Source organism: Vipera berus (genome assembly GCF_964194415.1).
Source record: "Vipera berus genome assembly, chromosome: 6".
Classification (NCBI taxonomy): Eukaryota; Metazoa; Chordata; class Lepidosauria; order Squamata; family Viperidae; genus Vipera; species Vipera berus.
In genome coordinates this window covers 92,384,126-92,401,967 of record NC_138208.1, presented here as the reverse complement: position 1 = coordinate 92,401,967, position 17,842 = coordinate 92,384,126, and the positions used below count along the sequence as shown (strand labels likewise).

Below are 17,842 nucleotides of genomic sequence, written 5' to 3'. Positions count from 1 at the left end.
CTGACAGACCCTCAGATCTGTCCCACTCCTGCCCAGGCCCCCAGAGGCACCCTTGATGCGAATGATGTAGAGCTGGCCACGCCCACCCAGTAGGCCATACCCACCCGGCCCCTTGAGGGCAACCGCAATGCTGATGCGGCCCTCAATGAAATTGAGTTTGACACCCCTGCAATAAGCTAACCTATTTCTCTCCTGAGACACCTGGGGAGACCTGGTGGGTCGGAATCAATAAGGAAGGTGGAATCTGACAGGCCCAGGTGCTCAGCCCTTCCGGGCGGGGTGGGGGTGGAGGAGAGCGCCACTGGGCTGATGGGAGCAAGGCCTCCTGCCCAGAGGGAGGGAGAGAGGGGGTCCTCCATCCAGGCCCCTCCTGCCAAACAGGGCTTGCCTTTGGCTACCTCGCGCGTGGAGGAAATGCTTGAAAAGCAGCGCCTCTGCGGCTTTAACTAGGTTACACCATCAACTTTATCTGACTTTTAGTGTAACTGTTCTAGGGCAAAAATAATTGTACGGGTCTTTGGCTCTGAAACTCTGGCAGCCAAAGATTGGGCATCAGGCGGCAAAGCGTTCGGTTCACATTTTTACAGCCTCGCTCTTCCGTGTAACTCTGTTTTAATTTCTGGCAATATATTTAAGTTAATTTTTATTGGATCTTTGATTAGTATCAAGAGCTGAAGATTTGGACATGAGAGTTAGAAAAAAGCGTGTAACGTGGTTGTAATTTAAGAAAGAGCAATACGTTGTTAACGTTGTTAACGTTGAATACGCTTGCTGGGGATGAAGGAGGTGGTTCATTTTCCATCTCTTTTTCACAGCTTTTCATCTGTGTCCGTGTGTATATATATATATATATGTGTGTGTATTTAGCTTTATCCGTTATTAATATAATTCTTAATAAAATTACTAAGGGGGGAAGAAAAAGATGCATCACGTGACCATGACTTGCAACCTGGGAAGGCTGCAAATGGCGCCACTGGGGGCTTCAGCAGTCACTGCAAATGGGTCGGGCTGCAACACCTCTTTCAGAGGCTGGGTCTGCAGGTCCCCCCCCTTTTTTTTTAGCACCGCTGTATCTTCAAACAACAAAAGGTCCCAGGTCAAGGGCTATTTGGAGAAGAAGGGAACTGTTGGGTTATTTGGGAGGGTGGAAACAGCATTATGGTTTGCAACTGCTGGAAAGAAGATCAGAGGGCGCTTCTTTAACTAGGCACCGAGTAAAAAATTAATAAAAAAACAAACAATCCTGAAGTAATGTTTAGTTCGTGGTATTGTCCAAGCAAACATATCTTGCCTTTTTCAGGCATATCCAGAGATATTTCCTAAAAATTTACGATAGAGCTATGGGATATAGATGTTTAAAGCATTTTCTGTTTCTTTAACTCAGAAGTCCCCAACATTTTGGGCACCAGGGACCGGTTCCAGGGAAAGAGGTTTTTCCACGGACCGGAGTGTGCATGGTTTTGTGCGCTGCCTGCATTCCACTTTGCTTGTTTGTGCGGACCGGTTGCTGGCATGCCACGGACCGGTACTATTCCACGGCCCAGGGGTTGGAGACCCCTGCTTTAAATTACACCTGGATCATTAACCCTAAATGTATGCCTTATGCTTTTTTTCCCTTCCTTGTCTTATTATACCCTTTTTCACGTTACCGATGTACCTTTCTCCCTCTACGGCACGGGTATTAAACTCGCTGTGTCACGTGACGTGTCACAACATACAGCACCTTGTTCTGCATTGCCGGAGCCGGGGTGGGCGTGGCCTCCGTATGACGCAACCGGCCCACGGGCCAGCAGTTTGACACCCCTGCTCTAGAGACAAAATCAGTTTCTCATTTAGGCCGAAAAGAAATCCCAGTAAAGCTTGAGACCCTTTGATTTTTCTGTTTCAAAGCCGCCTCTGCAAGCCACAAACAAACCTATTGGAAGTTCTAACAAAGCAGGCAACAGCACTCCTTTATGGCGGTCTTGCTCACCCAGCCCGGCATTTAAAAAGCCACCGTTCCAGTATTTCACCTAAAAACACTCCAGCGTCTTATTTCCACGATTACCGAAAGATACGCCTCCAACCTTGGAAGTGGAACAGGAGCACGTTCAGCTCCCCCCCCCCCCGGCGCTGCTTCTCAGAGAACTGAGCAGCGAAGCCCTCCGCTTCCTGAAATTCGGAGTCCGCTAGGAACCTCCGTGACAACGAGAGGCGGCTGACCATCTTCCCCTGACTGAGTATTCCAGGGGGTCCTCGGCCACCTGACCGCTGGCTTTCAGAAACAGAGATCTGCGAGGCACACCCCTCGTACTTCTCTCCTCTCCTATCTGCGTCGCTGTGGTTCCCGGGTATCCCGTAAATCGATCGCCCAACCGCTTCACGGAGACGTCCAGATGAGCCTTTTTACCTTTGGTGGAAAACCTGGCTTCAAAAATCAGAACTTTGAGTCAGTCAGGCAGGCAGAGAGACAGACATTCGGTATCCGGCTTCCGCAGAGGGCCCGAATTCGGAGAAGGCTGGCATTGAACTCGGAGCGGCAGCTTTCATCTGTCCCTGAGAAACGGAAGGAACCAGTCGGTGAATTCCAAGCAGCGCAAAAAAAGAGGTCCCTGGACAAAGTCAGTTGCCAGAGAGAGCAGGACTGGGGGGGGGGATTTAAGAGAAAAAGAAAGGGGCTGGGGGGGGCACTTGCCTGCCTCCTGCAGGAAGGGCTGAAGAAGCCCAGGAAACGTCTCGCACACGGAGGGAGGGAGGGAGGAACGGCCCTGCCCCCCCCACCCCTCGGACAGCCCCCCCCAGCAGCCGCGCACCAAGGCCGAGGGGGGGCAAAGACACCGGGGGGGGGAGGGAGAAGGGGGCGCGGCTCCCCCCACGGGCAGGGACAGCGGCGCCCCTCTCGCCCCCCGGCCCGCCCTCCCAGGGCCAGGAGACGCGCCCCGCGCAGGGAGGCCGAGGGGGAGGGCCGGGCAGAGCCTCCCTCCGACTGACTGACTGACTGACCGGCCGCCTGGCTCGCCCGCCCGCTCGCTCTCCGCCGCCGCTCCGGAAGCAAAATGGCGGCCTGAAGGGGGGGCGGCGGCGGGGCGGGAGGGCGCAGGCGCGAGCGGCCGGCCGGCGGGCTCCGAGACCGCTGTGCGCATGCGTGCCCGGCCGGCGGCGATGGCGGCCCCGGACGGCCGCGGCTGCTCCCCGCCGGCGCCGCTTCCCCGGGGGCGGCTGTCGGCCTGGCTGGAGTGCGTCTGCGCGGTGACCTTCGACCTGGAGCTCGGGCAGGCCCTGGAGGTGGGCGGGGGCCAGGGGGGAGGGGGCCCGTCCGTCCGTCCGGTGGGCTGACGGCCGCCCTGCTCCGCTCTCCCCGCAGCGCATCTACCCGCCGGAGGGCAGCCTGACCGAGAAGGAGGTAGGGGGAGGGGGCGGGGCGGGGGGGCCGGGGGGGGCTCCCCGCGCCCCCCTTCTCACGGCAGCCCTTCTCCCCCCCCCCCGCAGAGGACGAGCGTCTGCTACCTGGCCTTCCCGGACTCCTACTCCGGTCAGTGGGGGCGGGGGGCGGGGGGCGGGGCTGGAGCGACCCCCCCCGCTGATCCCCCCCGCTTTGCGCCCCCCAGGCAGCCTCGGGGACACCCAGTTCAGCTTCCGCTTCCGCCGGTCGGCGGGCCGGAGAGGGGCGGCGGAGGGCGAGCGGGGAGGCAGCCGGGAAGCGCCGCCGGGCCTGCAGGTGGGTCGGGGGTCGCCGGGCCCGGAGGGGGGTCCGCCCGCGCCTCCCGGCGGGCGGGCTGGAGGTGAGGGGGCTGCCCTGCTTCTCCCCAGCCGGAGCCCGCGCACCTCTTCGGCTTCGTCTTCTTCCGGCAAGTCCGGGACCGCTCCGCGCAGAGGGGCTACTTCCAGAAGGTGAGCTTGGCCGGCGGGGTGGGGGGGGGAGACTGGCCGGGTGGCTGCCCCAGCCAAGGGGGCCCTGGGGGAGCCCCTCCCCTCGGAAGGAGGGTCTGCGGGGGGGGGTGGTCCGGGAGGGGAGGTCGTTCAGGGGCTCTGCCTTCCCGCTCCAGTCCCTGGTCCTGGTGACTCGCCTCCCCTACGTGAACCTCTTCCACGCGCTGCTCCGCCTGATCGCCCCGGAGTACTTTGAGAAGCTGGACCCCTGTCTGGAGGCGGGTGAGGCGGGGGCGGGGGGGGTGGCGGCGTTTTGTCCCTCGCTTTGGCCCTCTGGGTCCTGCTGAACTGGGGCCGGAGGGGTGTGTAGGAGCCTCACCCGTCTGGCTGGCTGTGCACGGTGGGGAGCTCTTGGAGGGAAATGTGGGGGGGTCTCCAGGGGAGGCCAGATCCATCTTTGTTTCGGGGGTCCTGGACCTTACTGGGCCACGCTCCCTTAGGACAAGTGAGGGGAGAGCTGCAGCACCAGCGGATCCCCTCCTCAGCCGGTCACTCTGCGCTTCTTTCAGTGTGCAGCGAGATTGATCAGTGGCCGCCCCCCGTGCCCGGCCAAATGCTGAACCTCCCGGTGATGGGGGTCGTTATTCAGGTATGGACGGGGGGGGGCTTCCTGCCAGGTGCTGCCTAGCATGGCCTTATTCTGCCAGGAGGGCAGCGCTCTCCAGGGAAGGAGGCCCACTTGGTGCTCTGCTTTTGGTTGCACAGGTGAGGATACCTTCCCGGGGGGACAAGCCTGGCTCCTGCCCTCCTGCCAAGCCGCTGATTCAGGAGGTGAGAGAAAGCTGCCTCTGTATCCTCTCCGGAGCTCACCTGCCCCTGGACGCTCCTCTCCGTACAGGCCAGACGAAGAGGCCGGATCAGGCTCTTCTCAGGCGGAGCGTTAAGCCGTTTCTGCCAGAGACCTTGGCTGCTGCTCCTTCCAAGTGTGTGTGATGGGGGAGTTTCGTGTTCCTCCAGGCACAAAGCCTTGCCTTTTCCCCCTTGTCTGTCTCGCTCAGAACCTCCTGCCAGCTCCCCTCATCCTCCCCAGTGTGGCTGAATTGGACCTCTTCAGGTGAGTGCTCCACCTGCTTCTTGCAAAAACAGCTCCGGTCCAGGGTGACTGGCCGAGCCCTCAGGCCAGCTTCAGCCACAGAAACGTGGAGGTTTCGAGAGGAGCCTGTGAGCACGCCAGAGTGGGCCCACACTACTCTCCGAGGGCTGAACGCTTGTGAGCTTCCCAGAACCTGCCCAAAGGCGTGAGTCGCGTCGTGGCAGCCAAGCGGGGCTGGGGGCTGCGTGGTTCAGGGCTGGAGGGCAGCCTTTGGCGTGTCTGCACTCGATGCCCAGCTGTGGCCCGCTTCCCTTTTCTGCTCGGGGAACAGGTGCTTCCAGTCGGTGCTGGTCCACGTTCAACTGCTGTGGGAGCTGGTCCTGCTCGGGGAGCCCCTGGTGGTTGTGGCCCCTTCCCCCACCATGTCCTCCGAGGTGGTCCTTGCCCTAGCCAGGTACCAGACTCGCACACGGTCACCTGCAAGGGGCTGTTAGGGGGGCCCTGGCAAGGGGTTCTCTCCGGGCAGCCCTGCCTCCCCACAGCCCAGCCCAGCTCTGGCTGCTCTCAAACAGGAACTGTTTTCTTCAACCCACCCCCCCCCCAGCTGCCTTGCGCCCTTGAAGTACTGCTGCGACTTCCGCCCATACTTCACTATTCACGACAGCGAGTTCAAAGAGTACACGACGCGGACGCAGGGCCCGTGAGTGTCCTTCTGCCCAGGGTGCCTGTAGGGGCTCCGTAGAAGAAGCCCCTTCCTCACCCCTCTGCTTGCTCCCCTCAGCCCCAGCGTGCTCCTGGGCGTCACGAACCCCTTCTTTATCAAGATGCTGCAACACTGGCCCCACATCCTTCGCCTCGGGGAGCCCTGGATGGCCGGTAACGCAGGCCTGGGCCCTCTTTGTGCGGCAGTGGGGAGGAGGGGGGCTGACGAGAGGGTTTGCCCCTAGTGCCGGGATGAGAAGCAGCCGAGCCTGAGATCAGAGGCGGGAGGAGGGGGGCTCCTTGCTTCTCCCGGAGGCAGCCGGTCTTCACACCGCCAGGTTGGGCCTGGAGCCCGGGCAGGGGTCTGGCACTGGCAGCCCAGCCTGGCACTGCCGTCTTTTTATACTTCCACGCAGGGGACTTGCCCAAGCAGGTCAAACTGAAGAAACTCGCCAAGCTGAAAACCTTAGACACCAAGCCAGGTGAGGCTCCTGCCGGCCCTCTTTTCCCCCAGTTGCTCCTGCTGCTCCTTCTGGGTGAACCCCCCCCCCAGGCGGGAGCCTCAGCCGAGCGGAGCCTCTTCTGCAACTGGCTTGGTGGGTGGGCCCACCGCCCTCCCCTCCCTCCCACACCCACCCTCCTTGCCTCTTTTCTCTTTGGCTGTTCTGGCCCCGTCCCAGGACTTTACACCTCGTACAGAACGTTTTTGCACAAGGACAAGACTCTGATCAAGAGGCTCCTAAAGGTGAGCCAGAGCCAAAACTCTGAAACGGGCCGCAGGGCAGAAGCCAGGCTGGCTCTCCCCAGGGCCTCCTCCCTTTGCAGAGTGGCAACAGAAGAAGAAGGGGCGTGGGCAGGCTGCCCTGCCCTGCCCTGCCAGATGCAATGGGGGGGGGGCTGCACCTGCTCCTCCTTCCTCTAGGCTTTGTTCCCCTCAGGGCCAAAGCTGCCTAGGCTCCTGAGGCCCCTTCTGGAGCAGCTCAGCAGGAACAAAGGCGTCCTGTTAGGCTGATGGCCTTCGGGGGTTTTCAGCAGAGCCTTTCCCGCCCTGGCTTGAAGGAGGCAGCCTCGGCCGACCTGGCCTCCCTGTCCTGCGGCCATTCCCTTCCTTCCCGGGCAGGGGCGGGCTGGTTGGTTCCTCCCCGGTGTTCCCTGGTGAGCAAGAGAAGCCATCCTGGGCATCCCCTTTGCAGGGGGGTGGTGGTGGTGGCTGTTGGGCAGGGCAGGGCCAGTGGATCTAGGCTGACCTCTGCCATGTTCCACAGGGCATCCAGAAGAAGCGCCCGTCTGAGGCCCAGAGCGCCCTGCTGAGACGACAGCTTTTGGAGCTCACCCAGAGCTTCATAATCCCCCTGGTAAGTGGCTGTGGCTGTGAGGGGAGCCAAGGCACTGAGGAGGAACAGCTCCCCCACCAACCCCTGTGAGAAGGCCCCCCCCGCCCGACTCCCACCTGCCGCCTCCTCCCTAGGAGCACTACGTGGCCAGCCTGATGCCTCTGCAGAGGACCATCACCCCGTGGAAGGTAAGGCTTTGCCTGGCTGCCCTTCCCGCTCTGCCCCCAAGGCAGCCGCAGAAGCCCCTGGCCCATCCCAGGGTGGGCCTTGCCCTCTGGCTGCCCAACAGGACCACTTCTCCCTCTCTCTTGCCCCCCCTCCAGACTCCCCCTCGGATCCGCCCTTTCCGTCAGGAAGACTTCCTGAAGAGCTTGGAACACGCCGGGCCGCAGCTCACCTGTGTGCTCAAGGGCGACTGGCTGGGCCTTTACAGGTACCCGCCTGCCAGAGTTGCTGAGCCCTTCCCCCTCCAGGGGCACAGAGCAACCGCCCCCCCCCACTCCATTCGGGGTATTCCCCCAAAAGGCGGGAGACCCCCGTCTTGCTCCCCGGGGCCTAAGCCGACCTCTGCCTGGGATAGGGACACAGATGCTCCGTTTGCGAGATTTCTATCTTTGAAGCAAATGGGCTGGCCTTGTGCGAGGGAAGAACCAGACTCTGAACAACGAAGTCACCGAGCTTAGCAGGTTGCACGGCACTGTTTCAAACTGGCCTAAGTGGGGTCCTGCCACTAAAATTCGGCCAAGCACATCCAACGTGAGGCTCCTTGGACTCCCTCATCTCTCTCCCCCCCCCCCCAGGCGATTCTTCAAGTCGCCCAACTTTGATGGCTGGTTCCGTCAGAGGCACCGAGAGATGAGGCACAAGCTGGAGGCTCTGCACCTGGAGGCCATCGCTGAAGCGGTGAGTGGGAAGACTGCCTGGGGGGGAGACCTTTGAAATGATGAGTTCCCCCCCCCCAGCCTCTTCTGCGGAGCCATAGACTGACAAGCCGCCTGTCCCCTCACTGTAGGGCAAGGATTTAGAGCACCGTGTGTGTGTGTGTGTGTGTGTCTGTGTGTGTGTGTCTGTGTGTGTGTGTCTGTGTGTGTGAGAGAGAGGGGGGGGGAAAACGCCCCAGTCTTTGCTGGCATTTCCCTTCTTGCCCAGCGGGCTCGGGGTCCAGGCCGGGTGCTGCTGCTCGGGCGCCCCTGGGCAGACCGAGAGCACGAAGGGGCTCCCCTCTGCTGCTCTTCCCTTAGAATGTCGGGGCCTGGATGGTGGACAAGTCCGAGGCAGAGGCGGTGGACCTGGTGCTGAAACTCCGCGAGAAGCTGGTAAGCGGGCTTTCCCTCAGCCTCCCCCAGCTCTTCCCCCCCCCACCCCTTCCCCTCTGTGGTGACTGTGCCGGAGAGACAGATGGGGGGTGCAAGGCAGCCTGTAGCAGCTGAGCCATTCCGCCTGCGATGGGCAAATACAGCTGTTGCACGGGGATTCCCCTGGCGTGGGGGGGGGAGGGTTGGAGGGGGCAAGAGTATTGGGAAGCATTTCCGGTCAACCTCTGGCTCCGAGCAGCCATTCAGAGGGCTCCTGCCAGGGTGGCTGACTCGGAGGAGGGGGCTTGCTCTCTGGTTGGTTCCCCTGTGCAGGTCCAAGCCAGGAGCCGAGGCCTCCCGGCCAGAGAGGAAACACTCCAGCGAGTGTGTCAGCACATCACCGTTGTGGTCCGGTCACTGCCCAAGGACCTCCAAGCCATTCTGTGTCACCAGGAAACGGCCGCGGGCAGCTGAAGGGGGCAGCTCAGGGGGTGGCAGTTCAGGGGGAGGGGGCTTTCCCTCTGAGCTCCCTTTCTGCCACGGGAGCGGTCCTGGGAGGTGAATGGAGAAGGTGCCATGCTTGAGTGGAAGCAGAATGGCACAGCTGACGGAGGCAGAGTGGTTGTGTGTTCGCGAGGGAACCTAATAAAAGCTGAATTAACAGAAGGTCCCTCGGCTGAGCTTCTTTTGGAGCTTTGTTACCCTTTTTATCCCACCACAAGTCAAGCTTCACTCCAGAATCTGTCTGTTCAGAGAAGGGCAGCGGAGGCCATCTCTGTAGAGCTCCCTGGACAAGCCTTAGTTCACCACCCTTAAGCTGAAAACCTCACCGAATAGGAGCCCAAAGTGGATGCTTGTCTGATAGGAAGGGATTTTCCTCCCCCCCTCCCCCCCGTGTCCAGCCCAGGTCTCTGCCTGGCCAACTGGAAGACCCCAGGGGCTACTCGGCCGGAAGCCTGTGGAGGGTCCCCACCCCGTGTTCCCATCGCTTGTCTGAGCCCCCAGGGGCAGAAACGGCCCCAGCATTGACCAGAAAGACTTGGGCGGTTCTGGCCCCCAAGAGGCGAGTGGAGGGAGCAGGGGCTTGGAAGGGCTGGGCAGGGGGGCTGTGGTGTTGCTGCCCCACCTCCTCGCCCTTAGGTGTCTCGGAGGCAGCAGGATCACTCTCAAGGTGTGTGGTGTAGTTGGTTCACATGGTGTAGTAAGATGGAGGGCTTGTCACTGTGTGTTGGGGGGTGGGAGCACAAAGGGAGGCTCAGCTAATCCCAATGTACACATAGTTGTACTTTGACAATAAAGGTTCATTTCATTTCAAGGTGGGGGGAGGGTTGGGCTCTGCCCACAGCGGGGTTGAGGTTGTGGGACAAGGAGGGCTTCTGGCCTTTCAGCAGCCCTGCAAGGAACAGGCTCAGGCTGAACCCCTCCAAGACCGAGTGGCTGTGGATCCCGGCATCTCGTATTGTCCAACATGTTCCATCTCTTTTGATGGGGGGGGAGGTATTGCCCCCCTCAGAAAGGGCTCGCAACTTGGGTGTCCTCCTGGATTCACGGCTTAATTTGGAAGATCATCTAGCGGCCGTGACCAGGGGGGCTTTCGCACAGGTTCGCCTAGTGCGCCAGTTGCGCCACTTTTTGGACCGAGATGCCCTATGCACGGTTACCCACGCCCTCGTCACTTCTCGCCTGGATTACTGCAATGCTCTTTACATGGGGCTGCCCTTGAAGAGCACCCGGAGGCTTCAACTGGTGCAAAACGTGGCTGCGTGGGTGCTTATGGGAGTATCGCAGTACTCCCATGTTACACCTCTCCTGCACAAGCTGCATTGGCTTCGGGTTACCCTCCGAGTGGGATTCAAGGTGCTGGTAATAACCTTTAAAGCCCTGCATGGCTTAGGCCCGGGGTACTTGCGAGACCACCTGCTGCCATTGTCAACCTCCCATCGCCCGGTTCGTTCCCACAGAGTCGGCCTCCTCAGGGTGCCGTCGGCCAGCTGGCTACCCCCAGGGGGAGAGCCTTCTCTGTGGGCGCGCAGACCCTCTGGAATGAACTGCCTCCGGAGCTGCGGATGGCCCCTGACCTTCAGTCCTTCCGCCGTGACCTGAAGACCTGGTTGTTCCAACAAGCGGGCCTGGACTGACTACGGTTTTTAATTAGGTTTTTTACTGGGTTAAATTGTCTCGTAATTATTGCATCTATTGTTTAATTCTTTTTAAAAAAATTTACTTTATGTTTTTTAATTTTATGGTTGTGAGCCGCCCTGAGTCCTCAGGGAGAAGGGTGGCATATAAATCAAATCAAATCCCCCTGGCCTCTGGGGACTGCTGGGCAGGACTGAAGGCAGGTTCAGGGCCCAAACGGGCAGTGTTTGCTTAGCGTTTGCTTCTGCACTGACCGTCCAGAGGGCGGGATTCCTTCTCCCCCTCCCCCACTTCAAAGGGAGCTTGCCTGGAGCCAAGCTGGTCCTGAGACTTTGGGGCCTGCCTTCCCCCATTGTAGAGAGGCGGTGGGGTGTAGCCCCCTTGCACATTTTATTTAGCAGAACGTTAAAGGACAACCATTTGTCTGAAACGATATAGGGTCCCCTGCTTGCGCAGGGGGCTGGACTAGAAGACCTCCGAGGTCCCTTCCAACCCAGTTATTCTGTTATGTTTCATTCAAGGGGTGCTTGGCTGCCTCTCGTGCACAGCTGGATCTGAAAGGCTTCTGGGGCTAGCCAGACGCAGCCAAGGAGTCGTCGTAGAAGGCCTTCAGGTCTGGCGAGCAATGCAGCCGGAGCCGCTCACCCGCAACCTCCTGGCGGAAGTTCCCCCGCAACCAGCCGTAGACCAGGCTGTTCAAGAAGCCCTGGAGGGGGGCGGTCAGAGCCTGGGCAGGGCAGAGAAGTCGGCCATGATTCCCCTCCGAGCGACCACCCGAGGAGGAGGAGGAGGTTCCTCTCCCGCTGCTCCACTCACCGTGGCCACCAAGAGAGGGAAAAGGGTGGAGAGCTGCAGGCCGGTGAAGGACAGCACCACCAGGAGGCAAGCTGCGGGCAAGAAGGCCGTCCGGTCACTGCCGGCTTCCGAGGCAGCCGGCCCCTGTCCTGCCCCTCCCCTCTTTGCACAATGGGTGGGGCTCTTCCTCTGCGCAGGCAGCGGGCAGGCCGGGCTGAGGTGGCCAGCTGGAAAACGGGCACAGGGCACTGACCTGGCATCCAGCAGAGCACGAGGGCCAGCTGGAAGCTGCGGGTGACCTGGCTTCTGCCGGCAAGAGCCTCGCTCCGCAGCCTGTGGCGGTCCTGGCATTGCCACCTTTTCACCCTGCAGTAGAGAACCTGCCCGGGGAGGGCAGCGACATCAGAAAGACCACGTCCAAACCTCGACCGGGGGGGGGGCTAGCAGAGCAGATCCTAGGGGAGACAGAGGGCTACCTCCATGGGGTCTTTGGGGAGCCAGAGGCTCTACGCCCACTCTGGTAACCAATGGGGAGGGGTCCAACCTCCCCCATAAAGCCCCCTGCCTCAATGACACTGATTGTAAAGCTGCACCCTAAAACAAACTCACCGGAGAGAGAGATGGCTTTGGGGGCCATGAAATAAAGCCAGAGGGGCAAAGGGCAGGTGGGGAGGGCACTGGCGGCTCTTCTGCCTCTGGCCTGCTTTGGGCTTAGGCAAAGAGGGTGGTGGGTGAGCCGGCCTGGCCCCTCAGCAGCCCCTTCAGAGAGAGCCTGCCTTAGCCAAGTGCTTCAGTCCAGCCCTCCCCCCCCCCCGGGGTCCAGCGCTGGAACCGGCCCCTTCCAGCCTGTCCCTGTCGCTTCAGCAAAAGCAAAGCACTGCCTTCAATGGGCCTGGGCAGATTGGTAAGCCAGCCCCCTCCCCAAACTATCTGCCGGGGCCTTCTTGTTTCTCCCACCCGCCGGAGACCAAAGTCCATGGAACAGGAGGGCCACACGCCTCACTTACCACGCAAGCGGACACAACCAAGGCCACAAACACCAGGAAGGTGATGCTGCTCTCCGTGCCCGGGTGCTGGGGGGCGAGAGGGGGGCCTGGCCGCCTGCGGGCCTGGGTGGCAGGATCAGAATTGGGCGGAGAAAAGCATAGATGGAGAAATGACTTTCCCCTTCGTCACAAGCACACGCTGGCTAGTCGCTCCTCACCCTTTCCTGAAAGACGGCAACCAATCTCTCCTCCATCAAGAGACCCTCCTCGGCCTTTCGCTCCTGGCGTCGCAGATGTCAACACAGCAAATTTAACTAAGCCCTTTTAACTGCTCAAAATTGTATTGAACCATCTCTTGCTTAGGATTGAAGGAAATTTACCCAGGGCTGTCAAATTTAGCGATGCAGAGGTTTACAGTGGCTAAAAAGCAATTAACTATTTCCTAAAGCAATTAGAAAAAGAATGGCGTAAACCCAGCCTCCTTTTAAAGGCACTGGCCGCCATTTGAGCACGATGGCCGTTTCCTCAGAGCCTCCTGGAGGGAGAGCCCTGGACCCCCCCTAGGGGGACCTCGGTCCTCTCCTACTCCAGGAGGGATGGCGGAAGACGGCTGGCCAGCTACTCATTCCCCTGCGGTCAGTCCCTGCCCCCACTTGAGTTTGCAGTCCGAGGAGGCATTTCCAGCTCACAACAGCAGCCAAGCAGTGACCCAACCGCCTGGGGCAAGGGAGACCCCCGTTCGCTAGAGAGAGGGTGGGTGGGCCATCGATGCCCCCGGCCGAAAGGGAGAGTGGAGGACAGAGCTGACCCAAGGCTGCCCTACCTTAGAGCAGGAGTTCTGGGAGACGTGGACGAGAATCAGGCAGCTGCATGGGGAAGGAAGGAGGTGAAAGGCCCCAGCCCAAGGCCAAGAGGACTCGCCCACCCAGCGGAGGAGGGGACCAGGCCACCCACCTGGAGCAGGAGAGGTTGGAGGCCCCTGAGGAGCCGTGGCCTGCCGGGGGCAAAGGCTGGAGGAGGGCCACGCTGCCGAGGGGCCCGCCTCGGAGGACCAGCAGAGCCAGAACCACGAGGCAAGGGAGGGACCTGGGAGGCAAAGGGAAGTCTCTGGGGAGGGGCCCTGGAGGGCCAGAGACCCTCCTCCGGCCCTCTGCAGGCTCCCTTCTGCTCTACCTACCAAGCCAGGGCGTAGGGCAGAGCCCGCTGGAATTTGGGGCAGCAGGAACCGTTCTCCTGGGAGGGGGGAGAGAGGATTGGAGAGCTGGCCTGAGGAAAAGGCAGCCCAGCTCCCACGTGGACTGGAATGCAAGTCACAATCCCACCCCCCCCACCCCCCCACGGGGCTTAGGCAGCACCGCACAGGGACGGGCGGACAGAGGGACACCGACTCACTCAACGGGGACTTCAGCCCTGGAAGTGCAGAGAGCCCAGGTGGCACGAAGGGGAGAGAGCACGGCTCTCAGACCCACCCTCCAGCCTCCTCCGCCCAGCCACACACTTGGACGGGTGAGACTCCCACACGGCCCCAGCAGCAGCAGCAGCAGGGCAAAGGAAGCCACACCCCAGAGGACCCCCCCCCGGGGGCCGTACCTGAGTCGCTCTCCAGCCTCCAACCACCCGGTTCACTTCGCCGGCGTACACCAGCACCATCAGCAGAGAGATGGCGTAGAACATCTGAGGGGCAGAAGGGAGGGGACGCACAGGGGCTGCTGCAATGGAGGTGGCGCTCCCCCCCTCCCAAACCCTCTCTTTCCTTGGCTCCAGGACAGCCTCCAGTTCATCCCCTTCCATTCTGGCTCTTAGGTGGGGCCAAAGGAGAGAAGGAAGCAGCCCTTTCCAACCCCAACCCCTCCCCCCATCCAGCCCTAGTGTGGGGAAGCAAGGGCATCTCCTCCTAGTGTGAAGCGGTTGCCCAGCTGGAGGACTGACCCACCAGCCACCCAACCCCCACAACACCGACTGGGCTGGGCTAGCAAGGAATCAACACCCGACACGCACGCGTAGACCTGCTACCCCTCCAGTGCCACCTGAGGAGGGGCAGAGTTACCATGCCAAACATCCGCCCATATGGGCAGAAGCTGTGGGCCGCCCCAAAGCGCTGGGTGGGAAGAAGGTGGATGGCCATGGTGGGGATCAGCACCGCAGCGCCCAGGAAGTCTGCAAGGGAGAGGAGGACGAGAGGCCGGAGCTGTGGACAAGCAAGGGGTCAGAAGTGCCCTCCAGCCCCCAGCAGGCAGAGCCACCCTCCCTTCTGTGCCCCTCGCAGCATGGGTCCTGTCCAGAGGCCGTCCTTCTTGGCACCTAAAGCAGGGCTTCTGCACCTGCTCCGGCCTTTTCCCACAGCCGGGCAGCGCCTGGGCGAAGGCAGCCTTGCAAGTCCTGGCACGGGGCGCTCGTCTGTGGGGCCAGGGGTCCAATCTAGTCCCTGCAGAACCCGGATTCATCAGCAAGGGCGGGAGGGGATTGTCAGCTGAACGCAGCCACACTTGGATGAGGCAAGGATCTGCAGGGGGGCTGCCTTGGGTAGGGCCCTAGAATCTTAGGGCTGGAAGGGACCTTGGAGGTCTTTGAGTCCACCCTCTGCCCAGGGCAGGAGTCCTTAGACCTTTCTCAAGCAAAGGTGTCTCCCCATTTTTTCAAGGGGCCTCCACCTCTGTCCTGGCAGCCTGAACCAGCCAGCTGGCCAGGAAGTTCCAGGCTTTTAGCCAGAAATCGGGGCTGCCAGGCTGCTCAGCTTGGGGCAGCAGCACGCTCAGCCTTCCAGGCTTGGCGCTGGCTTGGTCATCAGAGGCAGAATCGCTCCATGGTTAATAAATACGGGCCCATTTCCGAAAGAGGCCCTGGGCAGATGGGCGGTCCCCGTGCCCCACACCTGGCAGTGAATCGGGGTGGTTCATCTCCGGTGGGACAGCTGCCACTGTGGCCCTTTTTACAGATGGCCTTCCCTAGAAATTAGCTCTCAGGTGGAATTATTCGACCTCCATTTTAGGGTGTTTATGGTGTTTTACCAGACATCGCTAGAGTTTAAACGAAGCAGCAGGACAGACAGACAGTAAAGGGAAATTGGGCCAGAGAGCATTCTGCCCTTGGCAGCAGCCCTCAGGGGCAGGGGGCTTCCTTCTGGGGTGGCCTCAACTGAGCCCACAGCAGGGATTGGCCCTTTGGCATCAAGGACCCTCTGCCAAACTTTCAGACCTCAGTCCAAACACAGCAGGCATTTCACCAGGCTGGTTAAGGATCTATCGGCTGCCAAACCTGTACGCACTAAAGTTGGTGTGCGTGTTAACATGTTGCACAAACCCAGCCAACTTGTGTTATAATTCAGTATTTTGTGGAAACCCAGAAAAGCAAGTTGCCAAACGCAGGGCAGCCGCCTTTGGGAGTCACCCATCAGACCTGGTCACAGCAGCACTGTCTTCGGTGGACGGCCACGGCCAGAATGGAACCACTGCCCAGCAGGCTGAAAGAGAAACCCAGCGGGATCCGGTGGACCACAGATCCGCCCAGGGCCAGGCCTTTCCTCCTTCCTCCCCTCCCCCCAGTCAAGTTTGCATTGGGAGCAAGCAGAGGCCCCGGGCCTCTCCTCCTCCACCCCCTCTCCCCATTTAGCAACCATCAACTGTCTGAGAACAGGGGCCTCCCTCCAGCCCTGCACCCAAGGAGGCGCACTCGTGCAGCAGCCAGACAACCCCAGGAGGCGACCCGCTTACAAGTGCTGCAAAAGAGGAGGTAAGACCCCGCTACCCTTCCCCCTCCTCCCCCTCCTTCCCCCACACCTGCCCTGCAGCCCAAGCCTTGGACCTTAGACACCCCCCCCCAAGCCCTCCTTCTCACACACACGCACCCAGCAGGGCTACAAGGAAGCCCACGCTGGCCGGGTCAGGCACGGGCACCCACACTCCTTCAAAGGGGAGCCAGATGAAGTGGAGAATTTCTGCCCTACCCCGGGGTTAATTTGACCAAGGCTTCCCCCACAGAAGGGAGGAGAAGGCCAGGCTCAGACTGGGTGGTTTGGAGGGGGAAGCGAGCAAGACCCCCCTCCTAGCCAGCCCCCCTGCTCACCTGAGGGAGAGGGTCACCAGGTAGATGCACACCAAGGCCAGAGTCTAGAGAAGAAGCAGAGAGACCAGGGAGGGGGCATCCAGTCCAAACCAAAGCACCCCACAGAGAAAGCTCACCTGAACCGGGCCAATGTGCGCGCTCCCTCCCTTTCCTCGCCCAGACCGGAGAACAGGCCGGGATCATCCGGGTAACGTCTGCTGGCTGCTCCCACAACCCTGGCCAGCCTTTCCCAAGGCTGCACGCCCGCCCCGCCCCCCTCTCTCTGCAGGACGAGGCTCCTGGTGCCTCGGTGATCCTGGCTGCTCTGAAAACCCATTTCTGACTCTTGGTGAGGGATTCAGATGTGCACAAGGACGGGATGGGGTCCCATTGGTGATTGCATTGGCCTTCTCTGCAGCCACATCTCGCTGCCCATTCACCTGTCCATTGCATGGTTTCTGAAGAATTGTGCATTTCCTCAATTAAATCTGACATTGGTATCTCCAACCTGTTTATATCCTTTTGAGTAATGTATTTTTGGGTGCTCACTATCTCAATTCTGCATCATTAGCAAATCTAAAAAACATTTCACCGCTCTTTCCTCCGAGTCATTAATGAAAAGAGAGGCGAGGGAAGCACCCAAAACTGGGCGCCTTTTTCAAATGGGGAGCCAGGCAGAAGGACCGGGAGGATTCAGAGTCAGCAACGCTTCCTGCTTAACGGCCGGCACACAATCGGCTGGCTAAGCAGCACGAGACCAAATACTTTGATGGTCTACAGTTTTCCATACTCTGCAAGGCAGTTGCCCAATTTAATAAAAAAATTAAAAAAACTCAGGTTAGTTTGCAAAAATTTGTTGCTGACAAAGCTAAGCTGACCTGCAATAAAGCCAGCCTTGTTTTCTTTCGGCTGCCTGGTTCTTATCCTCCCGTGCTTGGTGGATGTATGGAAGCCGCTGGAGAGCAAGGCACGGCAGGCAGCGGCCATTTTGGAAATCTGGTCCTGCCTTTCCCTGAACCAGCGGGCCCCCTCCATTCCTGGGCAAGCAAATCAGCCAGGAGGGCAGCTGACTCCCTTGGAAAGCCAGTGGTGGGCCTGGAAGAACCGCTCCCCCCTCCCCCATGCAGTGCCAGGGCAGAGGTGGGCTCCTGGCCGGCCTTGGCAGCCGAAGGGAGGAAGCTGCAGGGAGTGCCCAGGTCTTGCAGCAACCTGGCCGGAGAAAAGGCTGTGTGAATAAGGGGAGGGCACCTTAGAAATGGAGCCCAGAGTTCTAGTCAGGGGTGCCCTGGCTCACCCCGCCTGGGCCAGCCTAACTCCCCAGTCAATTCCAAGGGGGGGAGGGGCACGCAGCAACCTGCATCCCAGACTTCCTAAATGCACAGATCCACACTGATGGCTGTTCTCGGTCTGGGAGGTCACACGCAACTTGCTGCCACAGCCTCTTCTCCTAGCAGATCACACCTGGCATAGCTTCTCCAGGCTGGGCTGGGCAGCTGGAATTGGCAGCCATTGTGGGAACAGCCCATCCACAGTGGCAAGGCTTCTTGGGAAAGAGTGGAGCTCGCTGTCAAGCCAGGCTGTCTGAGTTGGAAATTCAGGTGAAAACAA

At 60.3% G+C, this 17,842-nt stretch overlaps 3 protein-coding genes across 19 annotated transcripts in view; 1 reads left to right on the top strand and 2 right to left on the bottom strand.

Moving 5' to 3' along the window:
- Positions 1-3,095, bottom strand: part of PPP6R2 (protein phosphatase 6 regulatory subunit 2) — a 49,097-nt gene extending 46,002 nt beyond the window's left edge. For 5 of the 11 annotated variants that reach the window (XR_014026851.1, XM_081330799.1, XM_081330802.1 and 2 more), the window contains exons 1-2: positions 2,983-3,084; positions 2,390-2,535 (exon numbers count right to left, since the gene is read on the bottom strand). The gene's annotated coding sequence lies outside the window, so the exon portion shown is untranslated. Of the gene's footprint in view, positions 1-2,389; positions 2,536-2,674; positions 2,798-2,982 lie in introns of those variants that run through there. The other 6 variants (XR_014026847.1, XR_014026848.1, XR_014026849.1 and 3 more) reach the window with 5 other exon arrangements.
- A 3-nt stretch (positions 3,096-3,098) lies between these two features.
- DENND6B (DENN domain containing 6B) lies at positions 3,099-8,933 on the top strand (the record flags this gene model as incomplete). Of its 7 annotated transcripts, none has more annotated exons than XM_081330808.1 (20): positions 3,111-3,264; positions 3,344-3,382; positions 3,469-3,511; positions 3,588-3,697; positions 3,790-3,870; positions 4,026-4,131; positions 4,419-4,498; positions 4,615-4,680; positions 4,908-4,963; positions 5,274-5,396; positions 5,547-5,642; positions 5,724-5,818; positions 6,061-6,126; positions 6,325-6,389; positions 6,910-6,999; positions 7,113-7,166; positions 7,302-7,411; positions 7,779-7,881; positions 8,220-8,294; positions 8,607-8,933. In XM_081330808.1, the coding sequence occupies 20 exons, from the start codon at positions 3,121-3,123 to the stop codon at positions 8,745-8,747; spliced, it is 1,743 nt and encodes a 580-aa protein (XP_081186934.1). In that variant the 3' UTR covers positions 8,748-8,933. The 7 variants fall into 7 exon arrangements, with proteins under 7 accessions (XP_081186938.1, XP_081186934.1, XP_081186933.1 ...); XM_081330807.1 differs by having other exon boundaries at positions 3,121-3,264; positions 8,574-8,933; XM_081330810.1 differs by lacking the exon at positions 4,615-4,680 and having other exon boundaries at positions 3,121-3,264; positions 8,574-8,933.
- Positions 8,934-10,621: 1,688 nt separating this feature from the next.
- LOC308669576 (uncharacterized protein) lies at positions 10,622-15,800 on the bottom strand. Its single transcript, XM_081330343.1, has 10 exons — positions 15,590-15,800; positions 14,241-14,381; positions 13,784-13,867; positions 13,371-13,426; positions 13,148-13,279; positions 13,017-13,059; positions 12,215-12,316; positions 11,461-11,587; positions 11,229-11,299; positions 10,622-11,139 (listed from the first exon to the last, which is right to left on the bottom strand). Exons 2-10 carry the CDS (start codon positions 14,316-14,318, stop codon positions 10,984-10,986), a joined length of 849 nt encoding a protein of 282 aa, XP_081186469.1. The 5' UTR covers positions 14,319-14,381; positions 15,590-15,800; the 3' UTR covers positions 10,622-10,983.
- Between the last annotated feature and the right edge of the window lie 2,042 nt (positions 15,801-17,842).

Coding starts and splice junctions, on each gene's coding strand:
- LOC308669576 (XM_081330343.1), bottom strand. CDS start 14,318: ATGGCCATCCACCTTCTTCCCACCCAGCGCTTTGGGGCGGCCCACAGC. Junction 13,427..13,783: donor GAGGCTGGAGAGCGACTCAG/GTACGGCCCCCG, acceptor CCCCCCTCCCAG/GAGAACGGTTCCTGCTGCCC. Junction 11,300..11,460: donor CGTGCTCTGCTGGATGCCAG/GTCAGTGCCCTG, acceptor TCTTGCCCGCAG/CTTGCCTCCTGGTGGTGCTG.